Genomic DNA, 20935 nt, shown 5'->3' with positions numbered 1-20935 from the left:
GAGCGGAGTCACTGCGCATGACAGCCACCTGCTGGTGACATCAGAGCTCAGGTGGAGCCTCCCCGCTATTCCAGAAGGACTCGAATACTTTACTGCAGTAGAAAGTATTAAAACTTCACGCAGCCACACAGAAATACACGAGTTTGGTGTTTATTTCATTTTATTATTTAATTTTTATTTATTTTAATAAAACGTGGATCTGACAGCGTCCGTTTCAGGTTACTGGGATGAAAAATGTGCAGTTTATTGTAAATATTTACATTTTTAGTCACAACTTCATAAAAAGCTCATCAGCAGAATATTAAAGTTCTTTTAAAGAGAATTAAATAAAGGCGAAGCTCCACATCTGAACATTTCAACATGCAGAGTTAGTGTTTAATAATAATAACGGGGAAAAAAATACTGAAGTTCTGATCCTTCGTCTGCAAACTGAACTCTGTGCAACATTTACAGCGATTAAAGTGACTGAAGAAGAAGAAAAGCAGAAAAACTGTTGTGAAACTTCAGTTCAAAACAGGAAAAATAAGCAGCAGGAAGGAAACTGTGTTAAAAAATTAATGTCAATAACTCATGAAGTCACCATTTAAGGACGAATACAGAAGATTTCAGATGAGTTTCCATCAATCTGACGTTCCTTCAGTCCACAGAAGATCCATTTTTACAGAACAGTCGCTCAGTTTGTCAAGAAAAGAAAGAAATACTGAGGAAATAACCTTCAAACAAACTGCAGGAAAATGTCTCAACATCAGTGAACAGTGCTATGTTAGCACTCAGGCTGCTGAGGCTAGCTGTTAGCTTAGCTACAGCTAATTTTGCCACTTTGTCCTGAAGAGTTTATTCACATAAATTAGAATCTGAAATCAGAGCAGAATAAAACACAGCAGCAGACAAATCTAGCTGCTAAATGCTAACTAGCCTAGCTTAGCAGAGCCGCCGTTGTATTTAACACTTAGATTGTATTTAGTTTGATTTCTGTCAGATTTTTGTGGTATTTTGAGAGTTTCATTAAATTTCTGTGGTATTTTGAATCATTCTGTAATATGTCTGAAGTATTTTTTTAAATATTTGATTACATTGTAGTTGAAGTCACCATTTTAAAAAGAATAAAGTAGATTTCAGATGAGTTTCCTTTAACCTGAGGTTCCTTCAGTCCACCAGACTTCATTAACAAAAGATCAGTTTTTACAGAACAGTCAGGAACAGGAAGAAAGAAAGAAATGCTGAGGAAAACTGAAAAAAACCCCTTCAAGTAAACAAACAAACTGCAGGAAAATGTCTCAACAGCAGTGAACAGTGCTACATAACACACAGGCTAGCTGAGGCTAGCTGTTAGCTTAGCACCGCTAATATGGCCACTTTGTCTTGAAGAGTTTATTTACATATATAAGAATATGAAATTGGAGCAGATTAAAACACAGCAGCAGACCAAGCTAGCTCCTCAATGCTAATTAGTTTAGCTTAGCAGAGCCACCGTCGTATTTAAACACTGTTACGTGAACATTTATGAATAAATTCATTTTTAATTATGTTACTTTCCTGCATCCAGCAGATTAAAATCGTTCAGGTTCAACAGATTACATTGTAATTTCTATTTTGTTTGATTTCTCTCTGATGTGTGTGGTATTTTAAAGCATTCTGTAATATTTTGAAGTAATTTTTAAAATTTGATGAGTTTCCATCAACCTGAGGTTCTCTTCAGTCCACCAGACTTCATTCACTAAAGATCCGTTTTTACAGAACAGTCGCTCAGTTAGTCAGGAACAGGAAGAAAGAAATACTGAGGAAAACAAAAAAAACCTTCAAGTAAACAAACAAACTGCAGCAAATCATCTCAACAGCAGTGAACAGTGCTACGTCGCACCCAGGCTAGCTGTGGCTAGCTGTTAGCTTAGCTACCGGTAATTTAGTCACTTTGTCCTGAAGAATGTATTCACATAAAATAGAAAGAATCTGAAATTGGAGCAGATTAAAAGACAGTAACAGACAAAGCTAGCTGCTAAATGCTAACTAGCCTAGCTTAGCAGAGCCGTCGTCGTATTTAAACAGATGAACGTTGTCTGACAGTTAATAACAATCAAAGATCAATAATTAGCCTGGAGAAGCAGAGGATGAATCTACAGCTCTCATGCAGCTTTAAAAACGATAAATAACATCAAAATATTTATTAAAAGACGCGTTAACGGAATATTCTACCGGAGAGTTCAATAAAAGCTCAGACAGGGGCTGGAAGACATAACCACAGAATCAAGAATCAACAGATTAATCTAAAGTCAATCAGAATCATCTTTAAAACAAGTCCTCTAATCAGATTTCTACCCTTGTGTTAAATATTTTAACAGATTTCTGAAGTATTTTGCAATATTTTACTTAACTTTTGTTGTATTTAGTTCGATTTTTGGGAGCATTTCATTTGATTTTCGGCACATTTTTGTGGAATTTTGAAGATTTTTATTATATTTCTGTGGCATTTTGAAGCATTCTTTGCAGCATTCTGTAAGTATTTGAAATGTTTGACATAATTTTTGTTGTATTTATTTGATTTTTGTAGTATTTTGCAGCATGCTGCTTGATTTCTGTGGATTTTGCATTATGGAAGTACATTCTTTAATTTCTACAGTATTTAGCAGTTTTCTATTTTATATCTGTGCATTTTTGTTTTATGTTTTAAGTATTTTTGCAGCATTATCTGTGAAAGGTCAGACCTGTTTAATTTGTGTGGTACTTGGCAAAATGGTGTTTTATTTCCGTTGTTGTATTTCATTACTATTTTTTGTAATATTTTGTGTATTTTCTGAAGTAGTTTTGCAGTATTTCTGTGACTTCTTAAGTATTTTGCCGTATTTCTGTGTATGAACAGTCCGGTCCGACGTCGTTTCTGCTGGATGGAAGCTGCTGTGAGAGCTGAATGTTTCCGTCCACCGTGGAGTGAACGATAAAGTTTTAGTGAAGCCTCCTTCTTCTTCTGTGGTGCTGAACTTGTCGGAGTCTCTGCCTGTCTCCATGTGGACCCACGTGGTCTCTGCAGGTCCAGGTCTTTGTGGAGGACTGTCCTGGCGGTCTGGAGTCTGGTTTTAGCAGCAGAAGAAGAAGCAGCTGTGAGTGGTGCGGGGAGGAGGCGGGGCTTGACGTGACTCCGCCTCCAACTGGACTTGTAGGTCTGGACTCATCATGGGGGGGTCTTCAAGCAAACTTCTTCTTGGTGGCTGTGAATCGCTCCATGTACTGAAGAGGGACAACAGAGACCATTAGGGACAACTAGAGAATAATAGAGACCTTACAGACTGACACAGACCATTAGAGACCATTAGAGACCAACACAGACCATTAGAGACAATTAGAGACCAACACAGACCATTAGATACCAACACAGACCATTAGAGACCATTAGATACCAACACAGACCATTAGAGACCATTAGAGACCAACACAGACCATTAGATACCAACACAGACCATTAGAGACCATTAGAGACCAACACAGACCATTAGATACCAACACAGACCATGAGAGAATGTTTGTTCAAAACCAGCAGTGACCAACAGAAACCATTAGGGACACCAGACTCCGGCTCAGAACATGGCGGTACAGAAGCTGGTTCTCACCTTGTCGTATCCGTCCAGGTCTCGGAGGTTCTTGACCTCGAACAGGTTTCCCTCCAGGGAGAACAGAGACACCTGGGACTCGGTCAGGATGGACTTGGGGATGGAGGACAGTTCCAGACAGTTCTCCTCCAGACGGAGAACCTTCAGACGGGGACACCGGGAGATCTCCGCCGACAGCACCGAGATCTGGACCAGAGGAGGAAACCGGGTCACTACAACATCTGGATCACTGCCTTCCTCTGACTGACCTGGTTCTGGTTCTATGGTGCCGGTTTTTCTTACTGAGGACTGAGATACCTGGTTTTGATTTTATAGTAGCCGTCTTTGGTAATTAGGACTATAATAAGTGGTTCTGTAGTTCCTGTCTTTGTTTGCAAGGATTCAAAGATCTAGTTCTGGTGTTCATGGTTCTGGTTCTACAGTCTACCTAGCTACCTGATTCTGGTGCTATAGTCCTTGTCTGTGAGAACTCATTTTAGAGTACCTGGCTGCCTGGTTTTGGTTCTGCCCGTCTTTGGTAATAAGGACGGTAAGGATTGGTTCTAGGGTACCTGGATACCTGGTTCTGGTTCTACCACACTTGTCTTCATGAGTTAAAACTGTAAGACCTGGTTCTGGTTCTACAGTACCTGACTCTATCAGTAAGAATTCAAAGACCTATTTTTGGTGTACATGGTTCTGGTTCTACAGTCCCTTTGTTTGTTCATTAGGACTGTGAGACCTGGTTCTGGGTTACCTGGTTCTGGTTGAGGTTGATCTCGATGGCCTGCAGCTCAGACACCTCTGCAGGGATGATGTGGATCTGGTTTCGGGACAGGTCCAACAGGTCCAGTTGCCTCAGGTTTCCCAGTCCGGAGGGGAACTCTGAGATCTGGTTCCCGGCCAGGCTGAGGGTCCGCAGGGCTTTGAGCTGGCCCAGAGTGGGGGGGAGCTGCTGGATCCGGTTCCCGTTCAGACTCAGGGTCTCCAGCTTCTTCAGCTTCCCGATCTCGGCGGGGATCGCAGCTGAGGACAGAACCGCAGCGTTACGGGTCTGAAGGTTCTGGACTGATTGAGAACATGGTCAAACACTCACTCAGCTTGTTGGAGTTCATCGTCAGACTCTTCAGCTGCAGGAAGTTCCCGACGGCGGCGGGAAGAACCTCGATCTTGTTCCCGGACAGATCGACCGTCCTCAGGTTGGCCGTGAGTCTCTGGAGCTCCTCTGGAAACTGAAACAGAAACGAACTCAGCTGCAGAATGTTCTGATATTAAAACAGAACCAGAGACATTAAACCGGGTGTTTGTCCATCCTGGTTCTGAAACTATGACTTCTGCTTCACATTTCTCTTTATTTCCAACTCGAGCATCAAGAATTAGTCGATTAATTCTTCAGATGATCAACAGAAAACAAGAACGTTACTGTTTGAGCAGTGATCAAATCCAGAAAGATGTTTCTAAAGATGGTCTGTTTTTCTTCCTGCATCAGTGAAATCTGATAGTTTAATGCTTTCATCCTGATGACTAATATGGATACTAATGGGGTGGACAAAATACTAGGGACACTTTACAGTATAACCCACTCACCACCACTTAAACAGCAGCATCATGTTTCTGAATAATGTACCGCAGAAACTTCTCAAATGAGTGTAGAGCTGCTCAGTGTGACTCTAAAGGTGTTCATAATAACCTTTAATGATCATTTAGCTACAGAACAGTAAAATGTGTTTTTATTGGGAGAAAAGTAAACAGAGCTGATTCATAAAAACAAACGCTGTGAGTAACTTTCAATCACTTTAAATGTTTTTACAGCGCCAATCAAAAATTTCACCCCTTTGAAGTTTTCCCTTTTTATTGCTTTACAACACTGTGTTCAGACCAATTTAATTTGGCTGTTTCACAGGAAATTACATAAATCATGATGCTGCCACCGCCGTGCTTCATGGTGGGGATGATGTGTTTGTGATGATGTTCAGAGTTTGGTTTGTATCAAACACAGCGTCTAGTCTGATGGACAAAAATCTCCAGTTTGGTTTCACCAGACCACAGAAGGTTGAATACTTTTTATTGACTCTGTATATCTGAACAAAAACCCTTCCATTAATCACCAACTATTTACTAAGTGATGAGTCAACATTTGAGGATCACACCTTATATCCATTTAACAGTTTTTATTCATCTCTGACCGTGTCACTAAGCGCAGACTGATTTTATCCTTTTGAAACTGAACCTACAATAAATATAACGTGCAGAGCTGCAGTTGTGAACAGACTGTGTGTCTGTTTGTGTCTCCTCAGTGTTGAACAGTAAACACAGTGATCTCACCTCCGGCAGGCCTTTTCCCATCAGCTGAAACACTCCCGTCTTCTGGGAGGTTTCCAGGTGAGACTTCAGTGCGCTGTTTCCCATCTGGAACTGATTCCTGTCTGTCCTCCTGTCTGTCCTCCTGTCTGTCCTCCTGTCTGTCCTCCTGTCTGTCCTCCTGTCTGTCCTCAGTCTACAGCAGTAGGGCAGAGTTCATGTCCAACTGACTGGTGATGGTGAATCAGCTTTACCAGCTCTTCCTCCTCCTCTTCTTCTGTGGTTGTTAATGAGATCAGACGGTGAAATCCCTGCAGGACAAAAAGACCCTCGTCTGAGTCCCTGAAGCAGAACACCATCATCCACTCACTGATATAAATACACCGGACACGTCTGAGGAGGCGACCCTAATGAGGATTAAATGGTGTGTAGATAATGAATGGATGTCACATCTACAAAGCAGCAATCTGGGAGATTTCACTTTTCAAAATTTAAATCTACTCAAACTGGTCAATGGATTCTAAAAAATAGCTGGTGATCAGTTTAATAGTTGACAGCTAATTGATCAATCACTGCAGCTGTTGTCACAACTTTGCACTGACATGCACCAACTACTTAATAGCAAACCTGACAAGTAAAATTACAGAGTAAACAGTGATGAAGAACACACAACGTGGATTGCTTAAAACACTTATTAAGTCAACAGAAACTGTAAACACAGGAGTTCAACAAACCAACCAGCTAACCTGGAACCACCTGGATAGAAAAATTAACTGCTGACAACTTGTAAAACTGGTTAAATAACTCATATTTAGTTGAGCAGATGAAATGATTTTCTGTTCTGATGGTGAGAAAGTCTTTGATGTTTGTGTGTTTGTTGTGTGTTTATGAAGCAAACAGTTCGGCTTCTGTGTGTTTAATAAAAACTAGATCAGCTGACTGAACGGGATCATCAGCGGATAATAACCTGAAGCCGTTAGTTCTCCTGAGATTAGCACCTGAGACATGTTGAGGCACAAACAGCAGCGTTAGCACCACCGTTAGCGTCCATGTAATCCCAACGGACAAACTAGCTGGGAGCCGTTAGCCTGCTAGCAACTGCTACAACCAGCTAACAGCTTGGTTTGACTTACCGATTCGGAGCGGAAACAACGTGCAGCTTCTCGTTCTGGTCGGTTAAATGTCGTCTGAAGAAACGTCTCCTGATAAAAAATTAGTGAATTTAAGTTAAAGTGAGGAAGAGCAGCAGAAAGTAGCCACCCTGCTTCCCTACAGACAGGCTCTGTGACGTCACCTCGATAGGCCAATGGGAACACAGCACTCCTCTGGGCATGCGCCACTGGAGAAGCAATAATAATCTTACACAAAATAATGCATTTTTTATGTATCTTGATTAAAATATATACAAGTATTTATCATATATTTAATTTATATGTGCATAAATACAACTGCAACATCTATAACATGAAAGTAACATAATATTTACACTTTTTTAATATTATGTTTTTTTATTTTCTAATACTGTTTTTATAAAACTGTTTGTTATACTGTTGTTTTATAAAAAATGCCAGCAATGTTTAGTTGTAGAAATGGAATGACAATAAAGAACCTTGATCCTTGATTAATTTTTTTTTATTCTATTTCTCTGGATTTTAGTTTATTTTTTCCAAATATTCTTAAAGAAAGCATTTGAACTTTTACAGATATATATGTAATCATTTGAGATACTTTTATGATTTTTTTGGAAGAATTTTTTTCATTTTTTGAAAATATTTACAATTTATATTTATTTTACTTTTATATTTTTATTTCTTGCCAGATTTGAGGATTTTTTTTTAAATAAAACTTTTAAGGGAAACTTTTAAGGAATTTTTGGAATTTTTTTCCTGAATTTTTAGATTTTTTCAGACAAGGAAACAATATTTTTTGGTGCCTGTATATGAAGAAAACAGGAGGGTTGAAAAATGCAACAAAACAGAAAAGCACATCCCCTACTTTTGCGTCATTCATACAGAATAAGAAAGTATTAAAAAGTTATAAACTGTACATTAAACCGATTATCTGATTTATTTGATAAAGGCATCTAAGTCTAAGTTACAGATGTTTCAGGGGTTTTCAACATAAAATATGTAAGACCGCGACCCTAGTGAGGATAAAACGGTGTATAGAGGATGGGTGGATGGATAGAGGATGGATGGATGGATGGACCATAGATATACATATCTATGGGATGGACGGTGCTGTTGGCTAAGGTTCAGTTCTCCTGGTGTCCTGAGAGGCGCTGCTGCAGCCGGCAGTGTTGGAGCTGCTGGATATTTCAGTAGAAGAAGAGCGGAGGCTAAACAAACCGAAGGGCGGGTTTAGCTGAAGTCTGGTCGGTCCGTTCGGTGTCCGGTGGAGATTTTACGGTTTAAACGGTAAGAAAAACACTGAATTAACTAAACGGACGGATTTTTAACTGACAGTAGGTTTAATGGAGGCGATGTTTGACTAGAAGTTGAGTAATTTTGAGAAAGATTTCACTGTTCTTTCTGTTAGCTTGTCGCTGAACCGCGTTTAAAAATGACCCAAATTCAAGTTCACTCGAGCTCTGTTTTAATAATTAGACTTACCAGAAGAAAATCCAACTAGATTCAGGTTCTTCCGGACCTCCTCTTCACTTCGGCATATGTTACAGAGCGACAAGTTGTAATTTTATGTACTCTTATTCTACTCCACTGACCTGTTGATTCTGCTGTTAAAGAAGTGAATGGAAATGAAACGTGATTTATTCCAGTTTGTTTGTGTGATTCAGATGCATCGGTGGGACATGTCTCCGTTCTCAGTGACTCCAGCTGCCAGCCTGCTGTCCAGGTGTGTCTCTGTAGGAGCTGTGTCTCAGGTGAGGACATCATGTTGGGTTAATGGAGGTCACACTTCTACCTGGTTTCCTCTCTCTTTATCATATTTTTGTATTTGATCTTTTGTAACCCCTGTAGAGCATTTTAGAAATGTATATTTCCTGTTTTGATTCAGTGTTTATACTCGACTCCAAGAATGACCTGCCCAAGAATTCCAGTGTGTCGAGACCAGAAGTGTCAAACTCAACTTAGTTCAGGACCACATTCAGCCCAGTTTGATCTGCAGTGGAGACCAGTTGAACTAATTTAATTGGCCTCTGGAGGCCGGTTTTGGCTTTTGTTTGACACCCCTGATCTAAACTGTCTGTTTGCACACAAATACAAAGTCTTAAATCTGTAGAACTTTATTTTGTTAAAAAAAAAAAGAAACATATGAATGTCAGACTAAAGGTTCCACAGATCTGAAGCTGTGATTTAGTCAGACTTTAAACTCTTCCTGTTCCTTCAGTCCACATCTGGGAGTCCAGATGTTTGGTTTCATCCACACCTGCTTGAAGCTTAAAGTTCTGGATAAAGACTTCATGAATACCTGCTTAAACATTCTAGTTAATTATAAAAACATAGTTGTGATATCATTAACGTCCTGTAATCGGTGCTGTTCTGCAACATTCTGGTTGAAGTGTCTCACCTGGACGTCTCTCTTCTGTCTCTACCTTTCCTCAGGAGGAAATAGACTCTGCCTCCTCCAACCGAAGCCCCGCCTTTTCCCCTCAGGTGCAGGAGGCTGAGCAGCGAATCATGAAGCAGAAACAGCTGGACGAGGTGAGTTTCAGTCTGATGTCACTTTATGTGTTTCTATGAACTTCAAATAATCAGTATTCAGTATTTCCTGAATGAAAATAAAAACAGATGTAATATTCTTCTATTGCATCAGAAGCAGAACTAACATCTCCGTTTAAATGTCCACTATCTCTGACATCAACTTGCTGAAGTTTCTGGATTCTTTTCCTGTAAAATTCTTCCATTTGTCGACGTCTGAGGTTTTTCTCTCATGTTTCAAACTGACCTGTAACATCTCAGTGTGACTCAGACGTTTGGTTTGATGAATCTGAGTCTGTTTTTACTTTTGCCTCAGACTGTACTTGTGTTGAAACGTCCTGTGAACATTTATTCTGGTTAAATCTGATGTTTGTTTCAGCTGCAGCTGCAGTTGGAGCTGCTGAGAGTCGACCATCAGAGTGCCGACGTCGCTCACAGCTTCCACCTCGGTCAGTTTCTGTCGCCTCCAGCTTTTGGACGTCTTTAATTTAGTTATTATCAGGAGGTTAGAGAGAGTCTAGTGCGTTTATTTTGACAAATAAAACTGAAGGAACACACAATTTATAGTTGATAGATGACTGTGGTGTTCCACAGGGCGCTGTCTTAGATCCTCTTCCGTTTTCAAACACTTCATGCAGTTTATGCTAAGCTGACACCTGAACAGTCCGATATGTCCTTCAGAATTCATAGAATCATAACCCCAGATTTATCATTTCTGCATTTAAAATATTCTTTTACAGATTTATAAATTGTATACTTATAATTTACTAATTATTTTACGTCTACAGATGTAAAATTTGCTTTAGAATTACAAATTTACAATGAAAATTTTAAAATCTACTGATATATAAATTACAGATTTAACATTTACAGAATTATCACTTACAGATTTATATTTGGAAATTTTTATTTCACACTTTTATAAATGTATTATAAAGATTCATAATTGTGCTTTTATGATTTACACATTTATAAATTACATATTTGTAATTACTAATTTACAGTAATACAGATTTCTAATTTACACATTTATAAAAATGTGTACATTAGAAATGTAGATTTATTTGGGTCTCAGTCTTCAGTCTACACCTTTTATTTTGAAAAGTCTGATGCAGGTGTGCTTGTCCTGCAGCCCAGAGGTTCCGGCTGCTCCAGATGTTGTCCTCTCACCTGCAGGACGTCCTGAAGGAGCAGAAGAGTCTCAGACAGAGACTGATGAAGCCGCTGGCTCAGACCAACCTGCCGCTTCCTGCTCACCTGCACAGGTAACAGCCGTCACCATGGCAACGCCGCCTCCAGCAGCAGAGACCAGGCTGAGACCAGATCTAAATGAGCCAAAATCCTGACCAGATCCACAATCAGCATAATCCCGTTTGAATGTCTGTAGTGGTCCTTACTGGTCTGTTTTGGTCCTTACTGGTGTGTAGTCTTCTTTACTGGTCTGTGCTGGTCTTTATTAGTCTGTACAGTTTTTTTTTCTAGTCTGTGTTGGTTTTTCTAGTCCTTACTGGTCTACACTGGTCCTTATTGATCTGTACTGGTCTGTTCTGGTCCTTTCTGGTCTGCTCTGGTCCTTACTGATCTGTTCTGTGTTCCAGGTCTGCGGTGGACTCGGTGAAGCTGATGATGGACTTCATAGAGACTCTGGAGGAGAAGTTAAGCTCCGCCCACAGCTGGACCTCCACCAGGGAACACCTCAGTCAGCTGGTCAGTCACATGACCTCACAGGAAACCAGTAATGTTTCATCTCTGGACCAGCTGGACCAGTGTCTGATCCAGTATGTGAACCAGTCTGTGCTGGTTTCTAGTCTCACCCGTTCATCTCTCTCTCTCTCTCTCTCTCTCTCTCTCTCTCTCTCTCTCTCTCTCTCTCTCTCTCAGGACTCCTCAATCACCCTGCTGCTGGCTGAAGCTGCTGAAATAGAAACTCTGTCCAATCAGATCCTCCGATGGAAGATGTTGGGCAGCAGCCAGCTCAGTGACCCTTCATCATCATCATCCTCATAGACTGTATTTTAATAGATGTTTGTAATAAATGTGAATAAATCTACTAAATATTAATCTCTGGCTGATTATTGATCGACTCCTAATTATTAAAATCCAGCCGTCATCATTAAATCAGTTCAGTTTCTGTCTGGAGTTTCAAAATAAGAGCTGAAATATTTCCTCCTTCAGAGCTGTGCTGTCCGAAGGGTTCAGTTTGAGACGAGGAAAGTTAGAGTGGAATAAAATAATCATTAAACTGATGGAATCGTTGTTTCTTCCCATCAGCTAAATAAATCAATTAACTATTTAAATACAACATTAAACATTACTGTGATTAGAGGGATTGACAATGTGTTTTTCATCAACTTAGTCTTCTGTCTCATTTAAATTTCTTAAAATTAATTAAAAATTGTGAAGGAAAAGCTAATTCCCTTTAATCATTGTAGTTTGTTGGTTACACATAATTTTGTAACATGGAAAGATTTATGTAAATTGGTGCTCAATTATTTATCTATTTATTTATTGTCCAGCCCAAAATTGTACCAAATGCAGATAGTCATTTTTTGTCTCGTTTTTGTCTTTCCTTCATTTTTTGGTCATTACCTCAGCCAAGGAGGTTATGTGACACCCAGCGTTTGTGTGTCCGTCTGTCTGTTAGCAAGATAACTCAAAAACGCCTGGGCAGATTCACATGAAATTTTGAGGGGATGTAGACTATGGTAAGAGGAAGAGCTGATTTAATTTTGGTGGCAATCCGAAAAGGATCCTGGATTCTGGATGACTTTGAATTTTTTAGTGTGTTTTAGTGTGTGGTCCAAAATATGACAAAAACATCATAGGTTAGTATGTCGTCCAACAAATTGGAACAAGGTGTCCAGATAGATCAACTGGTTAAGAAGGTGATTCGTAAACAGAACTGTGTCAGAGACACAGGTTTGATTCCAGCTCATGATCCTTTACTGCATGGATTTCCTGTTTTCCTCTCTATCCTTGGTGGAGGTCTGCACTCTCTGAGTGCTTTTTCTAGTTTTGTAACTTTTTTGTCTAGTTTTTTTCTCTTTTTTGTTTTGTTTTATGTCATTTGTCTATTTTGTTGTCATTTTGTTTCTCGTTTTTGTTGTTTTGCATTTCTTTTTGTCTCATTTCTGTTTTTGTCTTATTTTTGTCATTTTGTGTTTTTTGTCTCATTTGTCTATTTTTATGTTGTTATCTTTCTGCATGGAGTTTGCATGTTCTCCCTGTGCATGCGCGGGTTTTCTCCGGGTACTCCGGCTTCCTCCCACAGTCCAAAAACATGCTGAGGTTAATTGGTTACTCTAAATTGTCCGTAGGTGTGAATGTGAGTGTGATTGTGTGTCTGTATATGTAGCCCTGTGACAGACTGGTGACCTGTCCAGGGTGTCCCCTGCCTTCACCCGAGTCAGCTGGGATAGACTCCAGCCCCCCCACCTCCGACCCATGACCCTAGTGAGGATAAAGCGGTGTAGAGAGAATGGATGGATGTTTTGTTTCGTGCCGTTTGTCTCAACGAAACAGGGGGTGGCGGTCTGACTTCGTCCGGTGCTTTACTAACCGCCACTAAAGAAGAAAAAGCCATAGCAGCAGCAGTATAAGCAGTAGTAGAAGAAGAAGAAGAGCTTCCGGTTCAGTTTAGATTTGATGACGTCTCTCTCACGGGTTTGGGTTGTTGCTGCTCCGGTTTGATCAAACTCACCGACTCTCGGTAAGACTCTGACGTTTCTCTCCGATTCTGTGTAGCCGGCTCCGCTAGTGTCCCTTTCTGTCCTCTGAACCGGGAGTCAGTCTGTCGGTGTCCGCGGGGACACACCGAGACAACGGCCACAGCGCGGCTAGTGAGCTAACGGCTAATCCCCGTTCTTTGTCAACGGGAGTCGCTAGCTGCTAGCCGCTAACTGTTAGCACCGAGGAACGCTGTAAACAGCTGATATGTTTTTCGAAACATTTAGCCTCATAAACCGATGAAAACCGAATCAATCGATGTGATTGTCGATGATGTAATCAGATAGCGTCAGACTGAGGACGGAACTATGCTAATGTGGGCATTAATTTAGTTATTTCTGGGTTAAAATCTTCATAAATCCGTTTAACTGCGCCGAAACTAAACATATATTTATAATTAGTGCCATAAATCATTCTGTAAAATATCATTTAACTTCAATCTCTGTCCTTCACCTTAATATAAAACAACATGTTAATCCTTTAACACTGACTATATTATGTGTTTATTATCATGTGTTTCTATAATATATGATAATAAAGTGATGTTTTTATCAGGACAAAAGCATTTTATATTTAAAATTAGTCTAAATGATGGTGGCTGAAATGTGCCTTCTGTAAATATTAAGTTTAATGTGACTCTGATGTGTAAATTCCATCTGTGGCTAAACTTTGTTAGTTGAACAGCTTCTGTACACATCAACAGAAACAAACTGAAACCAGAAACGGAAGAAGAAACAAAACCACAGAAAAATGAGGTTTTAAAGTTGTACTTAACTAAAGGTGCAAAGTGTTCACGTCAAAATATACATGAAGTACCAGAAGATAAAGTACTCATAATGCAGAATAATGTATATTAGTGGAATCTAATTATTGATGAATTAATGTGTTCATTGTTTTAATTTTGTATCTGATCAATGTGGTTCAACTAGTTTTTATCTGTTGTTTTTGAATTTTCTGTTGGGAATCAATAAAGATTGATCTTAATCTAATAATATGTCATCATTTATCATCATTTGTTGGTTCTATTTTCTGCAGCGTACATAAAGCTGTTGGATAAATGTAGCTGAAAAGAAGTAAAAACAGAAATCCTCAAAATACAAGTTATTAGAAAATGAATTTAAGCACCATACTTGAGTAAATGTACTTAGTTACTTCCCACCACTGACAAACTGGCTTATTCCATCCCAAAACACCAAATATTCAGGAAGGTGGTTGCAGCACCATCTTCCATTTTACTGTGGGTGCTGGTGGTGGAAGATCGTGATTTAAAAAAAAAAGAGCTTTGTGTGCAGAATTACAGGCTTATACTCCCAATAATTTTTGAGTTATGACATTTTCAAATTTTTATAATTTAGGCCAAAATGCCCTCCCCCCCAATCCTTTTAGGTTTTAAAATGCTTATATCTCTTCTTCTGGACATCACAGAGACTTGAATTTTTTTCTCCAAACACACTCAGGAGAAGTCTCTACAGAGCAGGGGGGCTTGCCCAAAATGTATAAATTATTTGTAAAAACCACTCGCGAGTAGGGTTAAGGGTGTGAAAATACCAGAAATCTTACAGATTAATGTCTTAGCACCATTTAGTATTGCTCTAGACCAGACTGGCTTATAATTTATACAGGGGGAGCCCTCTAGGCACATTGTTTAGAGAGATATGGACTGCTGAACATTGGCCCCCATGAAAAATACCTAATTTTCAAGGACCCTGAAGTCAATGTAGCACAGGTGGTAGAGATCTGCAAATTTGCACAGAACTCATCTATCCTCTTACTGTAGCCATGCAGTCCCAACTTCTAGCCATCACTGCATCATGCTCAATTCTACCCTCAAACTAGACCATTTTTGGTAGTTACCAATCTGAACATTACCTGGTATGCATATATAGTGTGCACATTTATGCTGGTGTGTACAACTGGAGTTGGAAAAATAACTTCTCCATTTTTTAGATAACTTGCAAGGGCTGAATTGTGCCCACTGAACTTCTGAATTTAATAGAATAAACATACAGGTATGTTTATGCGTCTCTTCTCATCCAGGATCTGTGGTTCTGTGTAGTTCTGATTTCTCCCCCTGATCGTTCTTCTCTCCTGCAGGAGGTGTTCGGCTGCCACCTCCACCTGTCAGCTGACTCACTGAGCGCGCTCAGTAGGGGGGTCTCCCTCCACTACATTCACACACAGTAAGTGGAACGTTTTGTTTCCGTCTGATGAACAGATGATGAAATGTCATTCAGACTTTTCGATCAGAGCAGCAGCAGCAGGAGGAGGGACGTTATGGAGAAACTGAGATGTTAAATATGCACCATAGATGAGCAGAAAAACATCGTCAGAGTTTATATTTATGTGAATTTATTACAAACCTGTAGTCTAAATTTTCTGACTGCAGCGTCTTTAATTTCACTTTTTCTGGTTTCTTTCGTTCTTTATGACCATAAACTGAACATTTCTGGACAAAAAAACATTTGTCATTTTGGATTTTTCTGATCAATATTTTCCACCAAACAGCTGATCAATTAATTAATTAATCAGTTAATTCCGAAAAACTCAACAGTGAGTCATCAATAGTTAACGTGTGACCCAAGAGAAGGAAAACGTCAGAAAGGATCTGTGGTTCTTAAGGGGAGCATATGTTTTCCAGCCTTAAAACTACAGAACTAGTGAGAGTCAAACTCGATTTTAAGAGCTTATCTTCAATATGATTGATTAATAATGGATCATGTGTTTATCAGCTGTTGTCTCTCTGTTTCCGTCTTCCAGGACTAACTCGGACCGCCATCATGGTGTTGGCCGACCTGGGCAGGAAGATCACCTCGGCGCTGAGGTCCCTCAGCAACGCCACCATCATCAATGAAGAGGTGATTGATCCGGAGGAACCGACCGATCGGAGGCGATCAGTTTGATTGATGGATGAATACTGAGAGGTTGTTGTTGTTCTCAGGTGCTGAACGCGATGCTGAAGGAGGTTTGTGCCGCTCTGCTGGAGGCCGACGTCAACATCAAGCTGGTCAAACAGCTCAGGGAGAACGTCAAGTGAGTCTCAGCGGTCCTGGTTCTAGTACTGGTTCTGGTCCTGGTACTGGTTCTGGTCCTGGTCCATCATTCTGTGGTTTGTGTCCCTGCAGGTCGGCCATAGACCTGGAGGAGATGGCTTCAGGGCTGAACAAGAGGAGGATGATCCAACACGCCGTCTTTAAGGAGCTGGTCAAGGTCAGACTTCTTTCAGAACACGTATGTAGAAGGAAACGCACACATAAAAGCTGGTGTTCACGTGTGTCATGTATGAACTGTCACAGCTTGTGGACCCCGGCGTGAAGGCCTGGACCCCCACCAAAGGAAAGAACAACGTCATCATGTTTGTCGGTCTGCAGGGCAGCGGCAAAACCACCACCTGCTCCAAGGTGAGTCATAGCCACGCCCCCACTGTAGACAGACCCCACCCCTGTCCGTCTGTCCTCTCTCTGACTGCTGTGTCTTCTCCAGCTGGCGTACTACTACCAGAGGAAAGGCTGGAAGACCTGCCTGATCTGTGCCGACACCTTCAGAGCAGGTAAACGTCTCACCTGTGGCAAGGCATCACTTCCTCTAAATCACCTGTAGGAGCGCATCACTTCCTCTAAATCACCTGTAGGAGCGCATCACTTCCTCTAAATCACCTGTAGGAGCGCATTACTTCCTCTAAATGTCACAGGTGAGTCCTGATCACCGTCTCTTCTCTCTCCCAGGTGCCTTCGATCAGCTGAAGCAAAACGCCACCAAAGCCAGAATCCCATTTTACGGCAGGTGAGTCAGTCCTCACCTGGCAGACAATTGCGTCTGTGTTGTGTTCAGGGACTCCTCTGACTGTGTGTTGTGTTCAGGGACTCCTCTGACTGTGTGCTGTGTTCAGGGACTCCCCCTGACTGTGTGTTGTGTTCAGGGACTCCTCTGACTGTGTGCTGTGTTCAGGGACTCCCCCTGACTGTGTGCTGTGTTCAGGGACTCCCCCTGACTGTGTGCTGTGTTCAGGTGCCCCCCTGACTGTGTGCTGTGTTCAGGTGCCCCCCTGACTGTGTGCTGTGTTCAGGGACTCCCCCTGACTGTGTGCTGTGTTCAGGCGCCCCCCTGACTGTGCTGTGTTCAGGTGCCCCCCTGACTGTGTGCTGTTTTCAGTTACACAGAGATGGATCCGGTGGTGATCGCCGCTGAGGGTGTGGAGAAATTCAAAGGTGAGAACTTTGAGATCATCATCGTGGACACGAGTGGACGACACAAACAGGAGGACTCGCTGTTCGAGGAGATGCTGCAGGTCTCCAACGCTGTGGTGAGTACCTGAACACATCACCACAGGTCTGTGGTTTGTCCATGAAAGCATGAGCACCAGTCTCTAGGTAGTACCTGAATGCACCATCATCAAAGAGCTGTACTTTGTACCTGAATGCATCACCAAAGCTTCATGGTTGAAACCTGAACGCACCACCACATGTGTGTAGTTAGTACCTGAATGCACCACCATGTCTATAGTTGGTCACTGAAGGCACCACCACATGTCTGTAGTTGGTACCTGAACGCACCACCACTTGTCTTTTTTTTGGAACCTAACTGACTGAAGTTACACGATTTTTTGTTTTATTGCGTGAGATGAGTAATGTTGTGTTTGGAACCTGCAGCGGTGCGTTCAAATACACGTTTCTAGACTGAGATGTGTCTCTTTCCTGTTTCCATAGCAACCAGACAACATCGTGTACGTGATGGACGCCTCCATCGGTCAGGCCTGTGAGTCTCAGGCTAAAGCGTTCAAAGACAAAGTGGACGTAGCGTCGGTGATCGTCACCAAGCTGGACGGACACGCCAAAGGAGGCGGAGCTCTGAGCGCGTAAGACCATGATCCTCTGCTGCGTCATGATGATGTCACAGGGCGGTTGTTTACGTCCTTCTTCTGTGGTTTCCTGCAGCGTGGCGGCCACCAGGAGTCCCATCATCTTCATCGGAACGGGAGAACACATCGACGACTTCGAACCGTTCAAGACTCAACCGTTCATCAGCAAACTGCTCGGTAAAGAAATAAATTTAGAAACTGATCATTTGTAGCTAGATTGATTATCGATTAATTAGTTTTGTTATTTATCTGCATTTTTGTGGGTCAAAATGTTTAAAATGTCTCATGTTTTATCGTCCATCTAAAAATGATAGCACTTTTACCTGTTTTCTGAGAACTCACAAACAACATGTTGACCTCAGCGTGTCCATGGTAACCCACTAACTCCGCCTCTTCCCGTCAGGAATGGGCGACATCGAGGGTCTGATCGACAGAGTGAATGAGCTGAAGCTGGACGACAACGAGGAGCTGATCGACAAACTGAAACACGGTGAGAAAAAAACGACAACAAACAAACAGCTGCAGTGCATTGTGGGTAAGGTGGCTGACCTCTGACCTCTCACCTCCAGGACAGTTCACCCTCAGAGACATGTACGAACAGTTCCAGAACATCATGAAGATGGGACCCTTTGGACAGATTATGGTAAATTGAACGCTCACCTGCAGCATCGGAACACCTGAGACACCTGCAGGTCGCTGTACTGACTGTGTGTGTCTGTGTGTGTGTTCAGGGGATGATTCCAGGTTTCGGTACAGACTTCATGAGTAAAGGAAACGAACAGGAATCGATGGCCAGACTGAAGAAACTGATGACCATCATGGACAGCATGAACGACCAGGGTAACACACACACTCTGTAACACACACACACACACACACACACACACACACACACACACACACACACACATCAGGCTACATTTAGGTGATCACAGGTTTGTTTGTGTCTGACTGGTTTCTGGTTGGTTCTCCAGAGTTGGACAGTAAAGATGGAGCTAAGCTGTTCAGTAAGCAGCCCAACAGGATCCAGAGGGTGGCCCGCGGGTCGGGGGTCGCCACCAGAGACGTCCAGGAGCTGCTCACCCAGTACACCAAGTTCGCCCAGATGGTCAAGAAGATGGGCGGCATCAAGGGACTCTTCAAAGGTAACACCAGAAACACAGATGTGCTGGGAGACATAAGAGAGGAGTGATTGTGACGTGTTTATGGCGTGGTAAAAGCCCGTTTTTGGTCTGTTTCCGACCTGGGACACGCTTTTGCCGCGTTTTGGGTGTGTTCGTGACATGTTTAAGCCGTGTTTTTGGAATGTGTCTTCGGTGTGTTTGTGGCACGTTTATTGTGCATTTGCGACCTTGTTGCGTGTTTGTGACATGTTTTTGATATATTCTTGGCATGTTCATGGTGTGTTCTTGGCGTGTTTATGGTGTGTTTGTGACATGTTCTTGGCGTGTTTATGGTGTGTTCTTGGTGTGTTTGTGGCATATTTGTGAAGCGTTTGTGGCACCTTTTGTAAAGTGTTCATGACGTGTTTGGAGCATGTCTCTGATGTATTTGTGGTGCATGTATAGCGTGTTCATGGTGTGTTGTGTGTTTTCAGGAGGAGACATGTCCAAGAACGTGAACCCGTCTCAGATGGCCAAACTGAACCAGCAGATGGCCAAAATGATGGATCCCAGAGTCCTGCACCACATGGGTAAGACTCTCACCTGGACATCTCACCTGCTTCTTCACACACCTGCAGGAGTTCATGAGCTGGCGTGTTCATAACGTGTGTTTGTTTTCAGGCGGCATGGCGGGTCTTCAGTCGATGATGCGTCAGTTCCAGCAGGGAGCCGCCGGCAACATGAAAGGCATGATGGGATTCAACAACATGTGACCACTGACCAACCGGCTGCCTTAACAGAAACACTTAAAGCTCCGCCTCCCAACAGGTGGAGGGGCGGGGCTTAGAGCAACCTGTCCTCTGCTGCTTTTCACCGAGAAACGAAAACAGATTTCTGCTTTTAGAAAAACACCAGAAGAAGAAGATTTAAAGGAGCAGTCTGAGTATTTAGAGGCGCTGTTTTTGTCAGCGTGGAAATGTCGGACTGCTCCTTTAAACGAGGAGGAGGAAGATGAGGAAGACGAGCTGGTTGTTTTTGGGCCTCGTTAATTTAACTGTGTAAAAGATGTTTGTGTGTAAAATGTAAATGAAGCAGAGTCAGTCCTGATTGGACGAGCTGAAGCCACATCATGATGATGATGATGATGGTGATGATGATACATTAGTTAGTGACAGTATTTTTGTCATATAATAAACATTTGTATTGCACCATTTTAAACCCGCCGCGTGTTCTTTTCACTGCCTGAAGGCGGACATTTTACGAATAAAGGAAAATAAAATGGGAAATAAAGTATTTTGAGACAATAAAATTGTGATGTTTCATTTAGAGACGAAAAGCATCATGAGATGAGACGAATATGACATAATAGCATTTAGTTTTAATGAAATAAGGAATCATAATGTGACTATATGGTCATAAGATATAAAAGTAAAGTAAGAGTAGTTGTAATTGTTTTGACTAGTTGGGAGTCCGGTATTTATTTAGAACCAGGAGTCAACAAAGGGAACTCAGGACTGCATTCTAAGTACCTGTTAAGTGCTATTATGTTTGGGGGGAAAAAATAGGAAATTCTAGGTATTAACAACCCAAGATGCCACAAGGAAACTGCCTGGGGAGGGACCCTCAAGACCGTATTAAAAGTACCTGTCAAGTGGAGTTGTGTTTATGTAAATGTGTTTGTTTTGTTACGTAAATGTTTGTGCTCCAAAC

The 20935-nt window shown here is 41.6% G+C and overlaps 3 protein-coding genes across 4 annotated transcripts; 2 read left to right on the top strand and 1 right to left on the bottom strand.

The window, feature by feature from the left end:
- Positions 1-142: 142 nt before the first annotated feature.
- Positions 143-7190, bottom strand: lrrc57 (leucine rich repeat containing 57). Its single transcript, XM_051952780.1, has 6 exons — positions 7016-7190; positions 5907-6193; positions 4678-4813; positions 4339-4607; positions 3603-3788; positions 143-3222 (listed from the first exon to the last, which is right to left on the bottom strand). The coding sequence occupies exons 2-6, from the start codon at positions 5988-5990 to the stop codon at positions 3181-3183; spliced, it is 717 nt and encodes a 238-aa protein (XP_051808740.1). The 5' UTR covers positions 5991-6193; positions 7016-7190; the 3' UTR covers positions 143-3180.
- Positions 7191-8173: 983 nt separating this feature from the next.
- On the top strand, positions 8174-11602 carry haus2 (HAUS augmin like complex subunit 2). Of its 2 annotated transcripts, none has more exons than XM_051949197.1 (7): positions 8174-8299; positions 8677-8763; positions 9446-9544; positions 9921-9990; positions 10679-10806; positions 11140-11248; positions 11423-11602. In XM_051949197.1, exons 2-7 carry the CDS (start codon positions 8677-8679, stop codon positions 11449-11451), a joined length of 522 nt encoding a protein of 173 aa, XP_051805157.1. In that variant the 5' UTR covers positions 8174-8299; the 3' UTR covers positions 11452-11602. The 2 variants fall into 2 exon arrangements, with proteins under 2 accessions (XP_051805157.1, XP_022076554.2); XM_022220862.2 differs by having other exon boundaries at positions 10674-10806.
- A 1506-nt stretch (positions 11603-13108) lies between these two features.
- srp54 (signal recognition particle 54) lies at positions 13109-20443 on the top strand. Its single transcript, XM_022220861.2, has 17 exons — positions 13109-13250; positions 15362-15447; positions 16025-16122; positions 16206-16297; positions 16390-16474; positions 16561-16665; positions 16748-16814; positions 16990-17047; positions 17417-17567; positions 17971-18119; positions 18199-18299; positions 18526-18612; positions 18692-18765; positions 18854-18962; positions 19097-19267; positions 19720-19815; positions 19907-20443. The coding sequence occupies exons 3-17, from the start codon at positions 16045-16047 to the stop codon at positions 19996-19998; spliced, it is 1515 nt and encodes a 504-aa protein (XP_022076553.1). The 5' UTR covers positions 13109-13250; positions 15362-15447; positions 16025-16044; the 3' UTR covers positions 19999-20443.
- Positions 20444-20935: the final 492 nt, after the last annotated feature.

This window comes from Acanthochromis polyacanthus, chromosome 1 (assembly GCF_021347895.1).
Source record: "Acanthochromis polyacanthus isolate Apoly-LR-REF ecotype Palm Island chromosome 1, KAUST_Apoly_ChrSc, whole genome shotgun sequence".
Taxonomy (NCBI): Eukaryota; Metazoa; Chordata; class Actinopteri; family Pomacentridae; genus Acanthochromis; species Acanthochromis polyacanthus.
Note: the sequence above shows the minus strand (reverse complement) of the source record. Positions and strands in the feature narration are given on the sequence as shown.

Bases quoted from the DNA above. Each gene is read 5' to 3' on its own strand.
- lrrc57 (XM_051952780.1), bottom strand. From the start codon at position 5,990: ATGGGAAACAGCGCACTGAAGTCTCACCTGGAAACCTCCCAGAAGACG. The intron at 4,608-4,677 runs GTGAGTGTTTGA...TTCTGTCCTCAG, and splicing joins GATGAACTCCAACAAGCTGA to CTGCGATCCCCGCCGAGATC. The intron at 3,789-4,338 runs GTAACCCAGAAC...CCTCTGGTCCAG, and splicing joins TCAACCTCAACCAGAACCAG to ATCTCGGTGCTGTCGGCGGA.
- haus2 (XM_022220862.2), top strand. From the start codon at position 8,677: ATGCATCGGTGGGACATGTCTCCGTTCTCAGTGACTCCAGCTGCCAGC. The intron at 8,764-9,445 runs GTGAGGACATCA...ACCTTTCCTCAG, and splicing joins CTGTAGGAGCTGTGTCTCAG to GAGGAAATAGACTCTGCCTC. The intron at 9,545-9,920 runs GTGAGTTTCAGT...TGTTTGTTTCAG, and splicing joins AGCAGAAACAGCTGGACGAG to CTGCAGCTGCAGTTGGAGCT.
- srp54 (XM_022220861.2), top strand. From the start codon at position 16,045: ATGGTGTTGGCCGACCTGGGCAGGAAGATCACCTCGGCGCTGAGGTCC. The intron at 16,475-16,560 runs GTCAGACTTCTT...GAACTGTCACAG, and splicing joins TCTTTAAGGAGCTGGTCAAG to CTTGTGGACCCCGGCGTGAA. The intron at 16,815-16,989 runs GTAAACGTCTCA...TCTCTCTCCCAG, and splicing joins TGCCGACACCTTCAGAGCAG to GTGCCTTCGATCAGCTGAAG.